The 24,697-nt window shown below is 44.0% G+C and overlaps 1 protein-coding gene across 9 annotated transcripts in view; it reads left to right on the forward strand.

Annotated features, from left to right (window-relative positions):
* Positions 1-349: 349 nt before the first annotated feature.
* The window catches only part of hps3 (HPS3 biogenesis of lysosomal organelles complex 2 subunit 1), a 32,881-nt gene continuing 8,533 nt past the window's right edge, over positions 350-24,697 (forward strand). The window contains exons 1-12 of one of the 9 annotated variants that reach the window (XM_036978802.1): positions 350-1,005; positions 10,466-10,833; positions 13,642-13,816; positions 13,910-14,117; positions 14,365-14,447; positions 16,669-16,858; positions 17,440-17,521; positions 18,492-18,646; positions 20,261-20,362; positions 22,170-22,278; positions 23,674-23,927; positions 24,468-24,645. In XM_036978802.1, the coding sequence (XP_036834697.1) occupies positions 789-1,005; positions 10,466-10,833; positions 13,642-13,816; positions 13,910-14,117; positions 14,365-14,447; positions 16,669-16,858; positions 17,440-17,521; positions 18,492-18,646; positions 20,261-20,362; positions 22,170-22,278; positions 23,674-23,927; positions 24,468-24,645 (2,121 nt within the window). In that variant the 5' untranslated portion in view covers positions 350-788. The remainder of the gene's footprint in view (positions 1,006-10,465; positions 10,834-13,641; positions 13,817-13,909; positions 14,118-14,364; positions 14,448-16,668; positions 16,859-17,439; positions 17,522-18,491; positions 18,647-20,260; positions 20,363-22,169; positions 22,279-23,673; positions 23,928-24,467; positions 24,646-24,697) is intronic. The other 8 variants (XM_036978805.1, XM_036978803.1, XM_036978796.1 and 5 more) reach the window with 8 other exon arrangements.

Raw genomic sequence — 24,697 nt, forward strand, 5'->3', positions numbered from 1 at the left:
ACGCAGCCAATGCCCCCAAAAATCTTAAACTGACAGATTTTGATGTGGATTTTTTTATTATGTTACTTAGATTGACGCACTCATAGACTCTTAAGGATGAATGAATGTAGGGTTTTATTTGTATTAATTCTTTTTTTTTTTATTATCAATTTTGTGGATCAAAGTATAATGGATTTATATTCCAGTCTAGTCGGTGGCATTATTTCAACATAAATTGGATAAAAACTGCTGTTAAAACTCACCAAAGAAGAAGAAACATGAGAGGAAGAAGAAGAAGGTGCCTGCCTTCTTCTTCTTCTTCTTCTTCTTCGGAGTTTTAACAGCAGTTTTTATCCAATTTATGTTGAAATAATGCCACCGACTAAGCAGAGGCAGGCAGACAGGCGGGACTTTCAAACGCTATTGACAGGGAACTCAGCCAATCAACGCTGGAGGTGGGGTTGTTATTTCTAGTTGTCACTTTCACAGCGTAACTCTTCAGACTTTCTCTTTCACATTACTTTATGATTTCTGTGCAGAAAGGGGACTTCGAATGGCAGAGGAAGTTAAGTAAATTTACCATAGACTGGGTAGAAAAAAATACTTTTCGAGTTCAACGGATTCAGCCTGCTCATCACAAGACTGTGGGGCATGTGATATAGATTAAGTAAGCTAGCCTCGGGCTGGAGCTCACTAACCGCGATAGAGACCACATTATATTTGGTAACACAAGCCCCGCACAGGGACAATGTAGTTAGCTTGGTGTATACTTTGTTTTGCCTCGACGTAATTTACGAAAACAAGCAAAGATGGTTCACGTATACAACTGCCACCCCTTCGCGTCCCAGCAAATCGTGCCAACCGAGCAGGAACCGGGGTTGGTGTGCTGTGGCGGGGGTGCCCTATTCGTGGTGTCCGCTGGAGGATGCAAGATCGAGGCTTTTCAACTGGGAGAAGAGGGGTGTCCTCTCATCTGCCGCTTCGCCACTATGGGGACAGTGCAGAGCATCCTACACAGTGAGATAGGTGTGTCATTTTCTTTCTCTCACTTCTTCTTTCCCTATTTGCTGAGTTGTTTACTGCTGAGTGATTGAGGTGCATCTAATTACTAGAAGGGATTTGTCATGAAGTTCCAGAATGGTGTGAAAATGGCAACCATATTGGTCAGGGAGAAATCCAAGCAAGTCGAATTGAAATGAATGGCAGTAGAGGCATTATCCTAACCTTCCTTTGAGTTGCATTATTTTCCAGAGAACGGATAGAGCCAGGAGTTGATTATCCCATTTATACCATGGCTAAAAATATTTTCAACATCCACTGAAGTACACTACATGGCCAAAAGTAGGTGGACACCCCTTCAAATGAGTGGATTCTGCTATTTCAATTGAAAGTCAATATACAATTTTTCTTTTAAACAGGGTGTGTTTTTTGTGGGTTTTTTTTACCCTCGCTGGTGTCGTCTCCTGAGTGCCTGGATACAGCCACAGAAAATCGAGCAATCTCTATAGACCGGCAGTAGAATGACCTTACTGAAGAGCTTAGTGACTTTCAACGTGGCACAGTCATAGGATGCCACCTTTCCAACAAGTCAGTTTGTAAAATTTCTGCCCTGCTAGAGCTGCCCGTTCAACTGTATGTGCTGTTATAGTGAAGTGAAGATGTCTATGAGCAACAACGGTTCAGCCGCAGTGGTAGGCCACACAACCTCACAGAATGGGACCGCTGAACCATGTAGAATGTAAAAATCGTCTAGCCTTGGTTGCAACACTCACTACCGACTTCCAATGCCTATGGAAGCAACGTCAGCATGACCCCATGCAGAAAGCGACACCCATACAGAAATGATTTGTCGAGATCGGTGTGGAAGAACTTCACTGGCCTGTTCAGAGCCCTGACCTCAACCCCATCGAACACCTTTGGGATGAATTGGAACGCCGACTGCGAGCCAGGCCTAATCGCCAAACATCAGTGCCTGATCTCCGTAATGCTCGTGGCTGAATGGAAACAAGTCCCTGCAGCAATGTTCCAACATCTAGTGGAAAGCCTTCCCAGAAGAGTGGAGGCTGTTACAGCAGCAAAGGGGGGGACCAGCTCCATATTAATGCCCATGATTTTGGAAAGTAAAGTCTTTGTCTTTCAATGCGAGACTAATAGTTTTCATGCGCCTTTTCAAAATGAGTGACAGATTTTGGTTAGATTAATTCGGACTATTTTGAGTGGCTACGGCATCTCAAAATGGACAAACAGTACTATTGCCACTTTTTTCCCCTTGTTTTTCAAGCTAAGGTCTTTTGAGGAAGTATACGAGCACACTCGTTTGGTTCGCCTAGCCGACTGTGGCTAGCTGCCAGCCGAACTGAAGCATGCCGACGCCTTTAGTCTTAGCTTGCTATTATGAACATTTTATTCAACAATACCAGTAATGTTTTCAATTCAACTTTTGATTTCAAAAGCAGCTCGAACATATAAGATCGAATCATAGACATTGAATTATACCGTGCAAATATACTGCGCGTTATAGGGAAATAATGCACTCTAGAACGCCCTTCAAGCCAATCAGAAATGAGTATTCAACAATGCCATGGTATATTTAAAGGCTCTGCATGGTCAATCTAACTTCTGAAGGGGCTGTACAGTATTTACTGCGAAGCAGCCTCTGCAGACATCAGGGCTTTCATACTTCATGTGCTTAGTGGAGCAGAGGAGAGCTATTGTGAAGGAAGTTGTTAACTTTTTATGGCTGGGGGCAGTATTGAGTAGCTTGGATGAATAAGATGCCCAGAGGTGCCCAGAGTAAACTGCCTACTACTCAGTTCCAGTTGCTAATATATGCATATTATTAGTATATTTGGATAGAAATCACAGAAGTTTCTAAAACTGTTTGAATGATGTCTGTGAGTTTAACAGAACTCATATGGCAGGAAAAAACCTGAGAAAAAATCCAACCAGGAAGTGGGAAATCTGAGGTTGGTTGTTTTTCAACTCATTCCCTATTGAAGACACAGTGGGATATTGGTCATGTTGCACTTCCTAAGGCTTCCACTAGATGTCAACAGTCTTTAGAACCGTGTTTGATGCTTCTACTGTGAAGTGGGGCCGAATGAGAGGGGAATGAATCAGCGGTCTGCCAGAATGCCTTGAGCTCGTGACGCTCGTTCATGTGAGAGCGAGCTCTGTTCCATCGCAATTCTCCGGTTGGAACATTATTGAAGATTTATGTTAAAAACATCCTAAAGATTGATTCTATACATCGTTTAACATGTTTCGACGGACTGTAACACAACTTTTTGACATTTTGTCTGCTCCTAGTGAACGCGCTTCGTGAGTTTGGATTTGTTTACAAAACGCGCTAACAAAAGTAGCTATTTGGACATAAATTATGGACATTATTGAACAAAACAAACATTTATTGTGGAACTGGGATTCCTGGGAGTGCATGTTGGCATATTGGCAGTGAATTTTGAAAAATGTATGAGATCTTTCCTATAAAACTGGCTGGCTGGCTAGCTAGCTAGCAGTGACGATAAATTCTTCAAATTAATTATTTTGCCAGAAGTTTCCGATGCCACCGTTGCGCTTGTTTAAACTAAGCTGCACTGGCGTGGGAACACAATCATGATTATATTATGGCAGTGGCGCGGGCGCAAGTTATGGGTCGGTAAACGTACCTCAATGCAGGGATGGGATATGCATTCTCCTGCCTTTTACTGGCTTTTGTGGAGCGATGAGTAACGATGCTTCGTGGGTGACTGTTGTTGATGTGTGCAGAGGGTCCCTGGTTCGCGCCCGGGTATGGGCGAGGGGACGGTCTAAAGTTATACTGTTACGCATACTTGTGAACATAAGTAACCATTTACATTTAATAAACAGGTTCTCCGGTACAAAATGAGCATCAGCCAATTAAAATAGTCAATTTACTTGCTCGTGACCAAACACTAAATTGTAGCTGGTCCCATCAGATTACATGGCACACGTTAGCCCTATGCTAGCCTCAACAGGTGGCACTGACTATATCCTGTCACAAGTACTTCATCAGCCTATCAAAGATCTTAGACTATATATCCACCAACCAATAGCAGTTCTTTAAAATAGGTCTAGGTCAACCCTGGCCACTAGAGGGATATTTGAAACTTACAAATTCAAAGTTTACGTTTGTTGTGTGCCAATATTGCAAAAATATTCATCCTCCCGTCTAAGGCACTGCATCTCAGTGCAAATCCCTGGTTCGAATCCAAGCTGTATCTCATCCGGCCGTGCTTAGGCGTCCCATTAGGCGGCGCACAATTGGCTCAGCGTCGTCCGGATTTGGCCAGGGTAGGCCGTCCATTGTAAATAAGAATTTCTTCTTAACTGACTTGGCTAGTTAAATAAATCCTTGACTAGTTTACTACTAATGTTGGACAACATTTTTTTTTACATATGACAAAACCCCATGTTTCTGTTTCACACACATCCATGTGCTTTTATGGAAAAAGATAAATCTGGTCATTACATATGGTTTATTGAATTGCCTTATGGATTTGTCAAATAGCAGTCGTGTAAGCTATTGTTATTATCATTGCTTTTAAGAGGCACATGGTTGACTCGTAATGGATAGTGCACTTTTAACTTTGAGCCCCTTTGCATAACAAGCTTTTTTGGGGGGACGTTTAAATGACGGTCCTTGTTGCTCGATTCAAAATGCACGTGACAAAGTAAATGATTATAATAATGCATAGCCTATAAAACAGGTTACACTTACATGGAGGCCTACATACAAATATACTAGTGACAGCCAAGTGTCTTCCTACACTGACTGTCCATTTTGAGTTCTCCGGACTCACGATAACCTTATTTTAAAAGAACTGCAATACTGCCTTCTGTAGTATGTATGATAACTACAATCCTACTGTATAGTTTGTCATTCTCATCCTCCTCAAGTCAAATAACAGACAGGATATAATCATTTTCTGTGTGTAACATTTTCTACTAGCAAGCAGCTCCAAATGTGGTAGCCGGTTGGCTAGCAGAGGAAAAAGCTCAAATTATATTTCGACATGTAGGTTATGCCGTTTTCCAGACAAGTAGGCTAGCTAGTACACTTTCTGATAACCTCGTAGCCGCAGCTCAGTAACTCACGTATGGCAGGCTATGAAACCATCGTCTGCATCGGTTAAGGAAATACAGTGCCTTGCGAAAGTATTCGGCCCCCTTGAACTTTGCGACCTTTTGCCACATTTCAGGCTTCAAACATAAAGATATAAAACTGTATTTTTTGGCGAAGAATCAACAACAAGTGGGACACAATCATGAAGTGGAACGACATTTATTGGATATTTCAAACTTTTTTTAACAAATCAAAAACTGAAAAATTGGGCGTGCAAAATTATTCAGCCCCCTTAATTTAATACTTTGTAGCACCACCTTTTGCTGCGATTACAGCTGTAAGTCGCTTGGGGTATGTCTCTATCAGTTTTGCACATCGAGAGACTGAAATTTTTTCCCATTCCTCCTTGCAAAACAGCTCGAGCTCAGTGAGGTTGGATGGAGAGCATTTGTGAACAGCAGTTTTCAGTTCTTTCCACAGATTCTCGATTGGATTCAGGTCTGGACTTTGACTTGGCCATTCTAACACCTGGATATGTTTATTTTTGAACCATTCCATTGTAGATTTTGCTTTATGTTTTGGATCATTGTCTTGTTGGAAGACAAATCTCCGTCCCAGTCTCAGGTCTTTTGCAGACTCCATCAGGTTTTCTTCCAGAATGGTCCTGTATTTGGCTCCATCCATCTTCCCATCAATTTGAACCATCTTCCCTGTCCCTGCTGAAGAAAAGCAGGCCCAAATCATGATGCTGCCACCACCATGTTTGACAGTGGGGATGGTGTGTTCAGTTGTGTTGCTTTTACGCCAAACATAACGTTTTGCATTGTTGCCAAAAAGTTCAATTTTGGTTTCATCTGACCAGAGCACCTTCTTCCACATGTTTGGTGTGTCTCCCAGGTGGCTTGTGGCAAACTTTTAACAACACTTTTTATGGATATCTTTAAGAAATGGCTTTCTTCTTGCCACTCTTCCATAAAGGCCAGATTTGTGCAATATACGACTGATTGTTGTCCTATGGACAGAGTCTCCCACCTCAGCTGTAGATCTCTGCAGTTCATCCAGAGTGATCATGGGCCTCTTGGCTGCATCTCTGATCAGTCTTCTCCTTGTATGAGCTGAAAGTTTAGAGGGACGGCCAGGTCTTGGTAGATTTGCAGTGGTCTGATACTCCTTCCATTTCAATATTATCGCTTGCACAGTGCTCCTTGGGATGTTTTAAAGCTTGGGAAATATTTTTGTATCCAAATCCGGCTTTAAACTTCTTCACAACAGTATCTCGGACCTGCCTGGTGTGTTCCTTGTTCTTCATGATGCTCTCTGAGCTTTTAACGGACCTCTGAGACTATCACAGTGCAGGTGCATTTATACGGAGACTTGATTACACACAGGTGGGTTGTATTTATCATCATTAGTCATTTAGGTCAACATTGGATCATTCAGAGATCCTCACTGAACTTCTGGAGAGAGTTTGCTGCACTGAAAGTAAAGGGGCTGAATAATTTAGCACGCCCAATTTTTCAGTTTTTGATTTGTTAAAAAAGTTTAAAATATCCAATAAATGTCGTTCCACTTCATGATTGTGTCCCACTTGTTGTTGATTCTTCACAAAAAAAATACAGTTTTATATCTTTGTTTGAAGCCTGAAATGTGGCAAAAGGTCGCAAAGTTCAAGGGGGCCGAATACTTTCGCAAGGCACTGTATGTGTGCTGATGTAGCTACCAAGCCAATTTATTCATTGAAAACGAGGGTCTCTCCTTGCTAACGATACATGACTGACTCATCTGCATTCATTCATGTGTACTGGCAAGATATGCAATGGCTGAGGCCGGGATATCTAGCTAGCTACCGCAGGCAGCATGTGGTCATTCGGTGTTCAAACAAGATGGCTGAAAAATAACGAGACAAGCGCTGGAACTTAGCTAGGTAGTTGGGGGCTACAGATGAGCTAACATTAGAAGATAAGATTGGATAAATTGAAATACTTTCCATAAATGGAACAGATTAGCTATCTATCCAACATTGCAATTAGTTAGCAGACTGGTTGGCTAGCATACAGGTCTGCTGTAACCAATACACTGTAGCTTTGTAGCTAACTAGCATTTCCTACATGAACAACGCAACTTAGCTACTAGGCTTGGGCAATATACCGTATACTGGGGTTTTTGAAATATAAACGGTATGATTTTCAATACAGTGAAAATAAAAATGGGGGGAGGGGGGGGGGATTGGAAACATCTGGAAACATTTTGATTTGGTCTACATACAGTGGGGAGAACAAGTATTTGATACACTGCCGATTTTGCAGGTTTTCCTACTTACAAAGCATGTAGAGGTCTGTAATTTTTATCATAGGTACACTTCAACTGTGAGAGATGGAATCTAAAACAAAAATCCAGAAAATCACATTGTATGATTTTTAAGTAATTAATTAGCTTTTTATTGCATGACATAAGTATTTGATCACCTACCAACCAGTAAGAATTCTGGCTCTCACAGACCTGTTAGTATTTCTTTAAGAAGCCCTCTTGTTCTCCACTCATTACCTGTATTAACTGCACCTGTTTGAACTCGTTACCTGTATAAAAGACACCTGTCCACACACTCAATCAAACAGACGCCAACCTCTCCACAATGGCCAAGACCAGGGAGCTGTGTAAGGACATCAGGGATAAAATTGTAGACCTGCACAAGGCTGGGATGGGCTACAGGACAATAGGCAAGCAGCTTGGTGAGAAGGCAACAACTGTTGGTGCAATTATTAGAAAATGGAAGAAGTTCAAGATGACAGTCAATCACCCTCGGTCTGGGGCTCCATGCAAGATCTCACCTCGTGGGGCATCAATGATCATGAGGAAGGTGAGGGATCGGCCCAGAACGACACGGCAGAAACTGGTCGATGACCTGAAGAGAGCTGGGACCACAGTCTCAACGAAAACCATTAGTAACACACTACGCCGTCATGGATTAAAATCCTGCAGCGCACGCAAGGTCCCCCTGCTCAAGCCAGCGCATGTCCAGGCCCGTCTGAAGTTTGCCAATGACCATCTGGATGATCCAGAGGAGGAATGGGAGAAGGTCATGTGGTCTGATGAGACAAAAATAGAGCTTTTTGGTCTAAACTCCACTCTCCGTGTTTGGAGGAAGAAGGATGAGTACAACCCCATGAACACCATCCCAACCGTGAAGCACGGAGGTGGAAACATCATTCTTTGGGGATGCTTTTCTGCAAACGGGACAGGAAGACTGCACTGTATTGAGGGGAGGATGGATGGGGCCATGTATCGCGAGATCTTGGCCAACAACCTCCTTCCCTCAGTAAGAGCATTGAAGATGGGTTGTGGCTGGGTCTTCCAGCATGACAACGACCCAAAACACACAGCCAGGGCAACTAAGGAGTGGCTCCGTAAGAAGCATCTCAAGGTCCTGGAAATGGCCTAGCCAGTCTTCAGACCTGAACCAAATAGAACATCTTTGAAGGGAGCTGAAAGTCTGTATTGCCCAGCGACAGCCCCAAAACCTGAAGGATCTGGAGAAGGTCTGTATGGAGGAGTGGGCCAAAATCCCTGCTGCAGTGTGTGCAAACCTGGTCAAGAACTACAGGAAACGTATGATCTCTGTAATTGCAAACACAGGTTTCTGTACCAAATATTAAGTTCTGCTTTTCTGATGTATCAAATACTTATGTCATGGAATAAAATGCAAATTAATTACTTAAAAATCATACAATGTGATTTTCTGGATTTTTGCGTCTCTCACAGTTGAAGTGTACCTATGATAAACAATTACAGACCTCTACATGCTTTGTAAGTAGGAAAACCTGCAAAATCGGCAGTGTATAAAATACTTGTTCTCCCCACTGTAGCTGCAGTTGAAGTTGGAAGTTTACATACACTTAGGTTGGAGTCATTAAAACTCGTTTTTCAACCACTCCAGAAATGTCTTGTTAACAAACTATAGTGTTGGCAAGTCGGTTAGGACATCTACTTTGTGCATGACACAAGTAATTTTTCCAACAATTGTTTAGAGTGAATTATAAGTGAAATAATCTGTCTGTATCACAATTCCAGTGGGTCAGAAGTTTACATACACTAATTTGACTGTGCCTTTAAACAGCTTGGAAAATTCCAGAAAATTACGTGATGGCTCCAGAAGCTTCTGTTAGGGTAATTTACATCATTTGAGTGAATTGGAGGTGTACATGTGGATGTATTTCAAGGCCTACCTTCAAACTCAGTGCCTCTTTGCTTGACATCATGGGAAAATCAAAAGAAATCAGCCAAGACCTCAGAAAATAAATTGTAGTCATCCACAAGTCTGGTTCATCCTTGAGAGCAATTTCCAAACGCCTGAAGGTACCACGTTCATCTGTACAAACAATATTATGCAAGTATAAACACCATGGGACCACACAGCCGTCATACCGCTCAGGAAGGAGATGCGTTCTGTCTTCTAGAGATGAACGTACTTTGGTGCGAAAAGTGCAAATCAATCCCAGAACAACAGCAAAGGTTCTTGTGAAGATGCTGGAGGAAACTGGTACAAAAGTATCTATATCCACAGTAAAACAAGTCCTATATCAACATAACCTGAAAGGCTGCTCAGCAAGGAAGAAGCCACTGCTCCAAACCGCCATAAAAAAGCCATTCCTACAAATCTGACTCAGTTACACCAGCTCTGTCAGGAGGAATGGGCCAAAATTCACCCAACTTAGTCTTTTGGGAAGCTTGTGGAAGGCTACCTGAAACGTTTGACCCAAGTTAAACAATTTAAAGGCAGTGCTACCAAATACTAATTGAGTGTATGTAAACTTCTGACCCACTGGGAAGGTGATGAAAGAGATAAAAGCTGAAATAAATCACTCTCTCTACTATTATTCTGACACGTCACATTCTTAAAATAAAGTGGTGATCCTAAATGACCTAAGACAGGGAATTTCTACTCTTGGATTAAATGTCAGGAATTGTGAAAAACTGTGTTTAAATGTGTTTGGCTAAGGTGTATGTAAACTTCCTACTTCAACTGTATAATGGAGTTAGTTGAAATGCAATCAACAAAACAATACGAGGCTAATTTGGACCTCTAGTGTCAAAGGGATATGTCGTGATTTTAGCAACGAGGCTCTTTATCTACATCCCCACTAGTCAAATGAACAACGAGGCTCTTTGTCTACATCCCCCAGAGTCAGATGATCTAGTGAATACCATTTTTATGTCTCTGTGTCCAGTATGAAGGAAGTTAGTATTGGCTTGGAAAACTACCTCTAACTCATGACATTCTCCTCATTGTCCTCAATAAGTAAGCATTTCACTGTTAGTCTACACCTGTTGTTTGTTTAGGAAGCATGTGACAAATAAAATGGTTTCTGACCCTCCTCCCCTTGTCCGCCCCTCCCTCCACAGGGGACTACCTGGTGACCATCGAGGAGAAGAACAACGCCCCCTACCTACGCGCCTACACCAACTGGCGCTACCAAGCGGCTGAGAAGACCCGCGTTGGCGTGCGTCTGCTCGGTCATTTCCTGCGCGGCTCGTCCATGCGCGGGGCTCCCAAGGAGCAGATGGAGATCATTGAGATTCCACTGTTTGAGCGTCCGCTGTGTGTGGCGTGCTGTGGGGTGACCGGAGACCTGCTGGTGGGGTGTCCTAAGAGCCTGGTGCTGTTCAGTCTAAAGAGACAGGCCCTCAACGACAAGCTCTCCATCCTGGACTTTGAGCGCTGTCTCATCATCCACCTCCCGGGACTGTCGCCCCAACAGGTAGGGATGGATGTAAGTTAGGGGTTGGGATTTCCGTAGTCTCTTTTTACCACCCAGATATTGAAAGGAAAACAAGTTTTTTTTTATTCCCTGCGTGGACACTGAAATACATACAGTGCATTCAGAAAGTATTCAGACCCCTTGACTTTTTCAACATTTTGTTAGGTTAACAGCCATATTCTGAAATTGATTAAATACATGTTTTGCCTCATCAATATACACACAATAACTGATAATAAAAAAGCGAGAACTTACATTTTTTTTTAAAGTATTAAATATTAAAAAACAGGTACCTTATTTACATAGGTATTCAGACCCTTTGCTATGCGAAATTGAAGCTCGGGTGCATCCTGTTTCCATTGATCATCCTTGACATATTGATTGGTGTCCACCTGTGGTCAATTAAATTGATTGGACATGATTTGGAAAGGCTCAAACCTGTCTATATAAGGTCCCACAGTTGACAGTGCATGTCAGAGCAGAAACCAAACCATATGAGGTTCAAGGAATTGTCCGTAGAGCTCTGAGACAGGATTGTGTCGAGGCACAGATCTGGGGAAGGGTACCAAAAAATGTCTGCAGCATTGAAGGACCCCAAGAACACACTTCGGGACAAGTCTCTGAATGTCCTTGAGTGGCCCAGCCAGAGCCCGGACTAGAACCCAATCGAACATCTCTGTAGAGACCTGAAAATAGCTGTGCATCGACACTTCCTATCCAACCTGACAGAGCTTGAGAGGATCTGCAGAGAAGAATGGAAGAAACTCCCCAAATACAGGTGTGCCAAGCTTGTAGCGTCATACCCAAGAAGACTGGAGGCTGTAAATCGCTGCCAAAGGTGATTCAACAAAGTACTGAGTAAAGAGTCTGAATACTTATATGATATTTCAGTTTTTTTTATTTTTAATACATTTGCAAAAATCTCTAAACAGTTTTTGGTTTGTCATTATGGGTTATGGGGTGTGTAGATTGATGAGGGGGGGGGGAAACTGTTTAATCCATTTTAGAATAAGGCTGTAACGTAACAAATGTGGAATAAGTCAAGGGGTCTAAATACTTTACGGGTGCACCGTACTTGTCAGCAACTCATGAAGTCACTGAAACCCTTAACAAGGAGTTGCAGTCAGTTTTGGAATGGGTGGCCAGTAATAAACTGGTCCTGAACATCTCTAAAACTAAGAGCATCGTATTTGGTACAAATCATTCCCTAAGTTCTAGACCTCAGCTGAATCTGGTAATGAATGGTGTGCCTGTTGAACAAGTTGAGGAGACTAAATTACTTGGTGTTCCCTTAGATTGTAAACTGTCATAGTCAAACCATATAAACTCAGCACAAAAGAAACGTCCTCTCACTGTCAACTGCATTTATTTTCAGCAAACTTATTAACATGTGTAGATATTTCAATGAACAAAACAAGATTCAACAACTGAGACATAAACTGAACAAGTTCCACAGACATGTAACTAACAGAAATTGAATAATGTGTCCCTGAACAAAGGGGGGTCAAAATCAAAAGTAACAGTCAGTATCTGGTGTGGTCACCAGCTGCATTAAGTACTGCAGTGCATCTCCTCCTCATGGACTGCACCATATTTGCTCAGTTCTTGCTGTGAGAGATGTTACCCCACTCTTCCGCCAAGGCACCTGCAAGTTCCTGGACATTCCTGGGGGGAATGGCCCTAGCCCTCACTCTCTGATCCAACAGGTCCCAGATGCGCTCATCAGCAGTATGGCTGGTGGCATTGTCATGCTGGAGGGTCATGTCAGGATGAGCCTGCAGGAAGAGAACCACATGAGGGAGGAGGATGTCTTCTCTGTAACGCACAGCGTTGAGATTGCCTGCAATGACAACAAGCTCAGTTTGATGATGCAGGCTCACTGCCCCAGACTATGACGGACCCTCCACCTACAAATCGATCCCGCTCCAGAGTACAGGCCTCGGTGTAACGCTCATTCCATTCGACGATAAACATGGATCCGTCCATCGCCCCTGGTGAGACAACTGCGATTCGTTAGTGAAGAGAACTTTTTGCCAGTCCTGTCTGATCCGGCGATCAGACAGGCAGTTGTTGCCACCCTGTACCTGTCCCGCAGGTGTGATGTTCAGATGTACCGATCCTGTGCAGGTGTTGTTACATTTGGTCTGCCACTGCGAGGACGATCAGCTGTCTGTCCTGTCTCCCTGTAGCGCTGTCTTAGCGTCTCACAGAATGGACATTGCAATTTATTGCCCTGGCCACATCTGCAGTCCTCATGCCTCCTTGCAGCATGCCTAAGGCACGTTCACGCAGATGAGCAGGGACCCTGGCCACATCTGCAGTCCTCATGCCTCCTTACAGCATGCCTAAGGCACGTTCACGCAGATGAGCAGGGACCCTGGGCACATCTGCAGTCCTCATGCCTCCTTGCAGCATGCCTAAGGCGCGTTCACGCAGATGAGCAAGGGACCCTGGCCACATCTGCAGTCATCATGCCTCCTTGCAGCATGCCTAAGGCACGTTCACGCAGATGAGCAGGGACCCTGGGCATCTTTCTTTTGGTGTTTTTCAGAGTAAGTAGAAAGGCCTCTTTAGTGTCCTGGGGGGGGGGGGGGGGGGGGGGGGTTCATGCACAAAGGTAATGGCATCTAGGATTTGATACCCTCCTGTTGCCAGCTCACTTCCTGAGTTTTTCCCTGTTGGACCTGGGATTCGAACTTGCAGCCCTCCGGTTGCTGGCTCACCTCTCTCACCGCTAGGCTACCTGCCGCTCCTAACTTAGAGAAGGTTATTCTGTCATGCAACCTTTTCATAGAATGTGTATGCCCTCCCTGCCTGCAGGTGGCGATCTGTGCAGGGTACATTGCAATGCAGACAGAGCTGGAGGTGCTGGTGGTCAAACTGGAGAGACTTCCTGGTGCTGCTTTTACCCAGAAGTCAGCTGACAAGAAGCCCCAGGACCACAGTCTGGTCCCCCAAGATATGATCACTGGAGCAGAACACGACAACGAGACGGGTAACACTCTACACATGAAAACCGATGCTTCAGATACCACATACTATTACTTCACAGGACATGGTGTGATTTGCATGTTCTGTGTCTGACTAGGTTGTGTTTACACTGTGTTGTATTCGCCAGAGGGGAGGAGAGAGGGTCTGGCTGGTCACCGTGACCATGATGACTTCTTCATTTTCCCCAAGCACCAAGAGCTCCTGGGGGACAGGGCTAAGGACTGTGGGGTCAAGATCTCCCTGGAGTGGACAGGCATGGAGAGTGAGGCCAGGGGCAACCTCATCATCACCTATATCTTATACAGGTGTGTCTCTGTGTGTGTGTGTGTCTCTGTGTCTCTGTGTGTGTGTGTGTCTCTGTGTGTGTGTGTGTCTCTGTGTGTGTGTGTCTCTGTGTGTGTGTGTGTGTCTGTGTGTGTGTGTGTGTGTCTCTGTGTGTGTGTGTCTCTCTGTGTGTGTGTGTCTCTGTCTCTCTGTGTGTGTGTGTCTCTGTCTCTCTGTGTGTGTGTCTCTCTGTGTGTGGTCTCATCATATTGAGTCTCCCCTGTCCAGGCGTTTTGCTCCAGACTTCTTCCAGGACTGTAGTGTTGAGGAGACCCACCTGCACTCCCTGCAGTTTCACCCAGTGTTCACCAGTGAGTCAGAACCTCATTACACTGTGCCTTCCCAAGAACCGTATAGAGTTGGGCCAACTTTTAAAATTGAATTATTCTCATTCTAGACATGCAGTTTTAAATAGCGCTGTTGAAATATTCCCTGTGTAATGGTAATGGGGAGCTAACACATTGTCTTACTTCAGATAGCACACCTGTTCCACCTGCACCGATCAGTCATCCTATCGTGTAAAAGTAGTTTGTGCTGTCTAACATTTTTAGCAGTATTACCTAGGTGACATTGACATTGCTGAACCCCATTTTTGCGTCAAAACTGTCTGAATGAATCTAAAACAATAAATACAATGCATTCGGAAAGTATTCAGACTGTTTTTTTTTTCCCCACATTTTTGTTTACGGTACAGCCTTATTTTAAATTCATTACTTTCTTTCCCCCCTTCAATCTACAAACAATAATGACAAAGCAAAAACATGTTTTTTTTTTAAATTTCACCAAAGGTATCAAATAAAACTAAAATTACATATGTTTAAGTATTCAGACTCTTTACTCAGTACTTTGTTGAAACACCTTTGTCAGCGATTACAGCCTCGAGTCTTCTTGGGTATGACGCTACAAGCTTGGCACACCTGTATTTGGGGAGTTTCTCCCCATTCTTCTCTGCAGATTCTCTGAAACTCTGTCAGGTTGGATGGGGAGCGTCGCTACACAGGTGTTTTCAGGTCTCTCCAGAGATGTTTTTATCGGGTTCAAGTACGGGCTCTGGCTGGGCCACTCGGACATTCAGACTTGTCCCAAAGCCACTCTTGTGTTGTCTTGGCTGTGTGCTTAGGGTCGTTTTCCAGTCTGAGGCCCCGAGTGCTCTGGGGCAGGTTTTCAACAAGGATCTCTCTGTACTTTGCTCCTTTCATCTTACCCTCGATCCTCACTGGTCATCTAGTCCCTGCCACTGAAAAACATAGCATGATTCTGTCACCGCCATGCTTCACCGTAGGGATGGTGCAAGTTTTCCTCCAGACGTGACGCTTGGCATTCAGGCCACCGGTTCAATATTGGTTTCATCAATAATGGCTTTGCCATTATGGGATATTGTGCTTATATTGAGGATTTTTTAATTTTTTTTAATCGATTTTAGGATAAGGTTCTAACGTAACAAAGTGGAAAAAGTCAAGGGTACTGAATATTTTCCAAATGCACTGTATGTAAATCACGTTATGTTGGTGAGGATTATTTTGCTTCAATGAACAGTATCTCTAAAGTTTGACAATGGGCACGAAAGCTAGCATAAATTTGTCCAACATTAACAATAGCTTGCTAACGTTAGCTGAAATCATCTACCTACCTAGTGCTGCACACACAATGTTAAAACTTACAACAAAAGCTGGCTAGCAAGCTACTGTAGTTAGCTAGTAGTGCTAATTATGCTCACATTGTTATGAGTTTTCATGAAGCACTTGTTCGAGTCATTCCACCAGCCTCCTGAGTTAGCTGCTATGCTCAGCTGACCTCAACGATACAATTGCGGAGAAACATGCTGATCTATGGACCAATTTTCTGTTAAGTTACTACTTAATTGTGGGGCTACATGTCTACAACTTCAGGGTAATTTAAACAGGCTAAGCAAGCTTTTTATGTTAGCTAGTTAGTGAAGGAAGCGCTAGCTAACTGTGTCAGTAAGCTAGCTACAACATTTACACAGCTGATCAAGTCACTACACTGGCGACCAACATCCTGGCACAGAATTTGGACAGGAGACCACCGTTTTTTCCCCACATTTTTTTCACAATGGCAAACTATGAAATCACTCATAATGTGTGTAGTAATTTAGCTAGCTAGTTATTCTGCCTATTTCATGGAGTCCTATGAGAGCACAGTGATATACAAAATTAGGGACTATGTTTTAATTTTTTGAATAGCGGATGCTCATTATTCAAATTTGAAGTTTCACGTCCTACAAGAACGATCGGTTTTGGGATGAGTGTTGCGGAGGAGTGACGCCATCTGACGCGAGACAATGTAGCCATAGAATGTTGTAGTGTCCTGTTAAATGCACCATAATGTAGAAACCTCAATGTTCCAACTCTCTAAGTACTTGGCTCTTTCCCTACCTATGGAATTAACATGTAGTGTAAATACATATGTATGAGGGACACTTAAAGTAGGAGCACCTATATTTTCTACATTCCCATCTGCTTCACATCTCATCCCTTTCTCTTCCATTGCTCTCCTCTCCCTGACAACCAGGCAACCAGGAAGTATGTGTGGAGGGGGGTAGAGGGGTGGAGCCGACGTGTTTGTTCTGTTTCTTCTCGCTGCCCAAGACGGGCTATTTGTACAGCGTGAGGGGCGGGGTTCAGATGGTCTCAGCCTATCAGTATCCAGAGAAGGCCCAGCAGGCCGTCCTCTCTGACCTCTTCCTCCACATCATCACAAAGTAAGTACTGGGCTGGGCCTCTCGACGGTAAAGGAAGTCCATGAGACTAGTCTCTGACTTCGGTGATACCCCGGTATATGGTATAAACAGTATTATTTTTTTTAACTGACGGTGTGATTTTCAATACAGTAATAAATCTATACTTTTTGGAGGGTTGGTAATACCCTGATATGGTACAGAAACATCTGGATACATCTGGACACGACCCTACAGTGTTGGCGCAATCATGTGACATAGCGGCAGGGTAGCCTAGTGGTTAGAGCGTTGGACTAGTAACTGAAAGGTTGCAAGTTCAAATCCCCGAGCTGACAAGTCGTTCTGCCCCTGAACAGGCAGTTATTAACGCACTGTTCCTAGGCCATCATTGAAAATAAGAATTTGTTCTTAACTGACTTGCCTAGTAAAATAAAAAAAGAAATGGCAAGATTTTATCCTGAATACCAAAAATGAAAGCAATTGTCTGGGGGATGGTTGTTGGACCATGTGACATAAGAACATTTTAATTAAAAAAAGGTTAAAATCTAGGCATGTCACATAATCTCACAAAACCCAGGGCCCTAATTTATACCTGTGTTTCTCAGGAATGCTCTCCAGTGCTTCTCAGTGAGGTGTGCAGCAGTGGCAGCCAGAGCTGAGGACCCTTACATCGATACCACCATGAAGGTGAGGATCACCCTATTTTCCTTAGCTAATGGAAGACAGATCGACCCACGGCCGGACCCCTAGGGAGCTCTTTATAGATCTGAGGACCCTTACATTGATACCACCATGAAGGTGAGGATCACCCTATTTTCCTTAGCTAATGGAAGACAGATCGACCCACGGCCGGACCCCTAGGGAGCTCTTTATAGATCTGAGGACCGGAAAAGCTTTTAGTTATCCGTCAGGCTTGGTGGAATATTCACCATATCTACCCCCATGCCTTGGACATCTTCATTATTGGTCTTAAGGATGCTTTGACCAGAGGCTTCCCCTCGTGTGTGATTGGTTGTGCCTCGGTTGGTTGTGCTCTGATTTGGCCCTGCTACACAATAAGACAGGAAGTCATTATTAGATTGGATCACAGCTTCTCCAGAAATACAGGTAGCTGTCTGCTTGGCTCAGATCACTGCGTTACGTTCACAAAGATGGTGGAGCTGGAAAGGGCTCATAGTGGCAACCACCACTTACACAGTTGCATCTGGTGACAAGCGTGTCGTTGTTTTTGTGCAGTGTGTGTCTGCATGCGTGCATTGTCCAACAGTGACACAGTGGAATCTGACTAGCATCGTGTAAGGCAGGGCTGCAGTGTCTCTCAGGAATGGTAATTTAGAGCCTAAATGTGATTGGTCTGCACATGCTGGGAAGCCCAATTTTTATTTAAAGTGGAATCTTCATTGTGAGTGGCTACTTACCGCCCCTAGGGCCCATATTCCTCCCGTCAGGTTCCCAGAGTAAGGCCATAATATCGGCAAGAAACAGTTTTCAATGAATATCTACTTGACATGTAGCAGCAATATGATTATTTTAATAAATCCCAAAGATACAAAAGTGTAATTGTGAGTTAATAACAATGTAATTACAATTTCACCAACTTAATAACCACCAGATAATAAAACATTGTGTGTGTGTGTGTGTGTGTGCGCGCACGCAGGCCTGTCCTCCCGTCACCATGGAGTTGTGTGCTCTGCGTATTCAGCAGTTCATTGGTCTGAAGGCTCTGTGTCACTACCGACACCACGTCGTCCTGCTGACCACTGCAGATGTGGAGACCAGGGAGGACACAGAGAGGACCGCACGCAGAGTCATGTAGGTCACACACTTAGACACTGTAGTCATAGCTAGAGCCACACATGATTTAGAAAGGAAATATACATTTTGCAATTGTCTCACGGTAAAGTACATACTACTTAGAAATAGGACCAATTCAAATGTAGGCAATGGTATAGATATATGGTAAGACATCCGATCTAGGGCTGGGGGATGGTATAGATTTATGGTAAGACATCCGATCTAGGGCTGGGTGATGGTATAGATTTATGGTAAGACATCCGATCTAGGGCTGGGGGATGGTATAGATTTATGGTAAGACATCCGATCTAGGGCTGGGTGATGGTATAGATTTATGGTAAGACATCCGATCTAGGGCTGGGTGATGCTATAGATTTATGGTAAGACATCCGATCTAGGGCTGGGTGATGGTATAGATTTATGGTAAGACATCCGATCTAGGGCTGGGTGATGATATAGATTTATGGTAAGACATCCGATCTAGGGCTGGGTGATGCTATAGATTTATGGTAAGACATCCGATCTAGGGCTGGGTGATGGTATAGATTTATGGCAAGACATCCGATCTAGGGCTGGGTGATGCTATAGATTTATGGTAAGACATCCGATCTAGGGCTGGGTGATGGTATAGATATATGGTAAGACATCCGATCTAGGGCTGGGTGATGCTATAGATTTATGGTAAGACATCCGATCTAGGGCTGGGTGATGGTATAGATTTATGGCAAGACATCCGATCTAGGGCTGGGTGATGGTATAGATTTATGGTAAGACATCCGATCTAGGGCTGGGTGATGCTATAGATTTATGGCAAGACATCCGATCTAGGGCTGGGTGATGCTATAGATTTATGGTAAGACATCCGATCTAGGGCTGGGTGATGGTATAGATTTATGGCAAGACATCCGATCTAGGGCTGGGTGATGCTATAGATTTATGGTAAGACATCCGATCTAGGGCTGGGTGATGCTATAGATTTATGGTAAGACATCCGATCTAGGGCTGGGTGATGCTATAGATTTATGGTAAGACATCCGATCTAGGGCTGGGTGATGATATTGTATTTTAAGGTATGCCAGTGTCGAACCACGTATGGCAAAGGATTTTTCTCTATAATTATATTTTGATACCATCTATATTCTATAATTACATTTTTTGATACAGTGATAAACAAATGAAAAGTTCTACAAATTGGACTACTTTACTGTCAGTTTTGGTTTAGTATAAAGCAATCAGAATGGGGGAAAGCCCGTTTTAAAACCACATAGAATTAATTTGTTGCCATCCTAGGGTCGTGGGTTACACAGAAAAACATATGAAGAACTTGTGTTATTCCCGAAGCATAAAATGCAGGCATACCATCAAATGTAGAAAATCACCCAGCCCTTATCTAATCCTATACCCATGGTCAGAGCATCTTACTGTGGAGCACAAGTAAAGCAGCATTCAGACAATAGACACACTCATCATTTATTAAGCACTGAAAATACACTTTTATTAAGCACTGAAAATACACTTTTATTACTTCACATTTGTGTTTAAAAGATTTCATTTGTTAATTTATAGGATTTTAAATATCTGAAATCTCCCTTCTCTCTGTCCTTCAATTGTACCTGTAAACTCTTATTGTAGAGAATACAAAGATCACAAAACCCTTAGGGGGATTTTCCTAGCAGTAGGTATAGAGCCTTCCACCACGCCGGCTCTGAAGCATTTTCTGGCCCACTCCTTCCTGTAAGTCTCTTGACCTCCTTGATGGTGTGTCCCTCTGTAGTCCACCTGGAATAAACCCCCCCCCCCCCCCACCCCACCAACCCTACTAAAACAACATCCCCCTGTGTGTCTCGTCACTAACTGATGGACTAAACAGAACATCGTATCAGTGTGATGATATCACCTACTGGACATAATATCATGTCATTCGTGTAGTGGTCTGTATGTAGCTCAGTTGTTAGAGCGTGGCGGTTCGATTCCCGGGACCACCAGTATGTAAAATGTATGAAAGGATGACTCTTAAGGCGCGTTTGAATAAAAGCGTTGGCTAAAAGGCATATATGATGTACTGTGAGCATTAACGTCTGAAAACCCAGTACGCCTGATTAGACTAAAGCATGATGGATCCAGAGGTTGGAAGGCCGTGTGGCCAGTAGAGACTGCCATGTGGCCAGTAGAGACTGCCGTGTGGCCAGTAGAGACTGCCGTGTGGCCAGTAGAGACTGCCGTGTGGCCAGTAGAGACTGCCGTGTGGCCAGTAGAGACTGCCGTGTGGCCAGTAGAGACTGCCGTGTGGCCAGTAGAGACTGCCGTGTGGCCAGTAGAGACCGCCGTGTGGCCAGTAGAGACCGCCGTGTGGCCAGTAGAGACCGCTGTGTGGCCAGTAGAGACTGCCGCGTGGCCAGTAGAGACCGCCGCGTGGCCAGTAGAGACCGCCGCGTGGCCAGTAGAGACCGCCGCGTGGCCAGTAGAGACCGCCGCGTGGCCAGTAGAGACCGCCGCGTGGCCAGTAGAGACCGCCGCGTGGCCAGTAGAGACCGCCGCGTGGCCAGTAGAGACCGCCGCGTGGCCAGTAGAGACTGACGCGTGGCCAGTAGAGACCGCCGCGTGGCCAGTGGAGACTGCCGCGTGGCCAGTGGAGACCGGTCTTAGTGGAGACCGGCGCGTGGCCAGTGGAGACCGCCGCGTGGCCAGTGGAGACCGCCGCGTGGCCAGTGGAGACCGCTGCATGTAGAATCAGGAAGTGAGACCATGCATTCACAGACGAGAAGTGGGGAAACATGCAGAAAATACCATTCCTCCACCAAGCTGACCTTTTTTAAAAAATCCAAATCTCACACACAGGGGCTTTGTTATCACATGAGACTGCTTGACACTGCCGCGTGTTTCACTGGCTAAGAGCATCAGGTCTGTTAGCTGTCGCTGCTACAGGCTGTACTGGACAGGGAAGCCGATAGAACACACACACACAGTGTTCAGCACACGGGTCAGTAGGCCTTGTGTGTTAACATGATGAGTCGTGAAGAAAAGCATGCAACGTGTCTGATTCCCATTAACGCCCAAAACCCCTTGCCCTCAATAACATCCTCTGTTGATTGGTTTGCATTGGTAGGTAGTCAAACTAATCTCTAGGGAGAAGTGCTACTACTCACTTTGCTAATAGCTGCTTTGTTTAGGAATTGTTTTTCCTGACAATGTTATGTGGTTGTCTCACCTCGCTCTCTTCACTTAACTGTAAGTCCCTCTGGATAAGAGCGTCTACTAAATGACTAACGTGTAAACTGGATCTAAAACTAAATGTTTGGTGGTTTTTTTAGCTCATAGGTTTATGTCATTCATGCAAACTCCCAATTGAGCTACACGCTTTCGCATTCTGGTCCAGCCCAGGGGCTATTGTTTCCTTCATGTGCTTGATGTTATTTATGGCAGCTGAGCTGTAGTTTCTGACCACCTAGATAGAAGCTGTAATGTCAGCCATCTGTGGCCATTTTTTTTATTTTTTATTATAGAGATGAGCTGACTTGTACTTCCTGCTTCTCTGACCCAGGAACAGGAAGTCACCCTTCACCAAGCCCCAGAATCCCAGTGAGATGGGTCACGGCTGGAACCTGTACGTGGTCAACACCGTCCCCCCCCTCCAGCTCTACAACGAGATGGTAACGCACCATGAGAACATGTCAACAATAGCCTTAATGTTATGACACCTTACCTCCATTTTACCATTTTTTTTTTTTCTTTGACCTTTGTCGGTTGTGCTGAACCATGGCGTTCAACAATCATTTATACTGTTTAACCTTGGCATTCAACAATCATTTATACTGTTTAACCATGGCGTTCAACAATCATTTATACTGTTTAACCATGGCGTTCAACAATCATTTATACTGTTGAACCATGGCGTTCAACAATCATTTATACTGTTTAACCTTGGCGTTCAACAATCATTTATACTGTTTAACCTTGGCGTTCAACAATCATTTATACTGTTTAACCATGGCGTTCAACAATCATTTATACTGTTTAACCATGGCGTTCAACAATCATTTATACTGTTTAACCATGGCGTTCAACAATCATTTATACTGTTTAACCATGGCGTTCAACAATCATTTATACTGTTGAACCATGGCGTTCAACAATCATTTATGCTGTTTAACCATGGCGTTCAACAATCATTTATACTGTTTAACCATGGCGTTCAACAATCATTTATGCTGTTTAACCATGGCGTTCAACAATCATTTATACTGTTTAACCATGGCGTTCAACAATCATTTATGCTGTTTAACCATGGCGTTCAACAATCATTTATGCTGTTTAACCATGGCGTTCAACAATCATTTATACTGTTTAACCTTGGCGTTCAACAATCATTTATACTGTTTAACCATGGCGTTCAACAATCATTTATGCTGTTTAACCATGGCGTTCAACAATCATTTATACTGTTTAACCATGGCGTTCAACAATCATTTATACTGTTTAACCTTGGCGTTCAACAATCATTTATGTTGTTTAACCTTGGCGTTCAACAATCATTTATGCTGTTTAACCATGGCGTTCAACAATCATTTATACTGTTTAACCATGGCGTTCAACAATCATTTATACTGTTTAACCATGGCGTTCAACAATCATTTATACTGTTTAACCATGGCGTTCAACAATCATTTATACTGTTTAACCTTGGCGTTCAACAATCATTTATGTTGTTTAACCTTGGCGTTCAACAATCATTTATGCTGTTTAACCATGGCGTTCAACAATCATTTATACTGTTTAACCATGGCGTTCAACAATCATTTATACTGTTTAACCATGGCGTTCAACAATCATTTATACTGTTTAACCTTGGCGTTCAACAATCATTTATACTGTTTAACCTTGGCGTTCAACAATCATTTATACTGTTTAACCTTGGCGTTCAACAATCATTTATACTGTTTAACCTTGGCGTTCAACTATCATTTATACTGTTTAACCATGGCGTTCAACAATCATTTATACTGTTTAACCTTGGCGTTCAACAATGAACCGTTTCTCTGGGCTAGGTGGAGTACAGTAAGACGTATGAGGAGACCAACCCTCTGTCTCACAGCCGTCTGCACCTGCTCAGTGAAGCCCACCTCCTCCTGAGAGCCACGCTCCTGGACCCCCGGGTTGGAAACCCTGTAGAACGGCCTCAGACCACTGGTCAGAACCTAGCCCAGGCCCTGGGATATAATACAACCCGCACCGCAGACAGACAGGAGCTGCAGCAGGCCTTCCAGGAGAGCTGTGCCCAGTTAGGAGACTGCTTCAGCAGGTCAGTGGGGTCGGATCACATTAACATCAAGGTTGATAAGTTGGTTGGTTGATGTGTTGGTTGACGTGTTGGTGGACTGATTAGTGGACTGGTTGGTTGGTGGACTGGTTGGTTGATGTGTTGGTGGACTGGTTGGTTGATGTGTTGGTGGACTGGTTGGTTGATGTGTTGGTGGACTGGTTGGTTGATGTGGACTGGTTGATGTGTTGGTTGACTGGTTGATGTGTTGGTGGATTGGTTGATGTGTTGGTGGATTGGTTGGTTGATGTGTTGGTGGACTGGTTGGTTGATGTGGACTGGTTGATGTGTTGGTTGACTGGTTGATGTGTTGGTTGACTGATTGATGTGTTGGTTGACTGGTTGATGTGTTGGTTGACTGGTTGATGTGTTGGTGGATTGGTTGATGTGTTGGTGGACTGATTGATGTGTTGGTGGACTGATTGATGTGTTGGTGGATTGGTTGATGTGTTGGTGGACTGATTGATGTGTTGGTTGGTTTACTGAATGTAAAGTGCGACCATCCCTTCCACCGATGTGTAGGTTTGATAAGCGGGACTGCCACCTGGCCCTGCCCTACTATAAGATGTCAGGCCTGTCTCTGACAGAGGTGATCTCCAGGAACAGGGGTCTGTCTAACAGCCTCTGTGGCTACGGGAAGGGCTTTCTCTTCTTCCTCAAACACTCCCTCTATGAGGAGACCCTGGAGCTGCTCACTGAGGTAACTTTCACCAGTCCCTGGACACCTCCAGCCATTCCAATACAAGCTCTTC

The sequence above is a fragment of the Oncorhynchus mykiss genome, chromosome 5 (assembly GCF_013265735.2).
Source record: "Oncorhynchus mykiss isolate Arlee chromosome 5, USDA_OmykA_1.1, whole genome shotgun sequence".
NCBI lineage: Eukaryota > Metazoa > Chordata > Actinopteri > Salmoniformes > Salmonidae > Oncorhynchus > Oncorhynchus mykiss.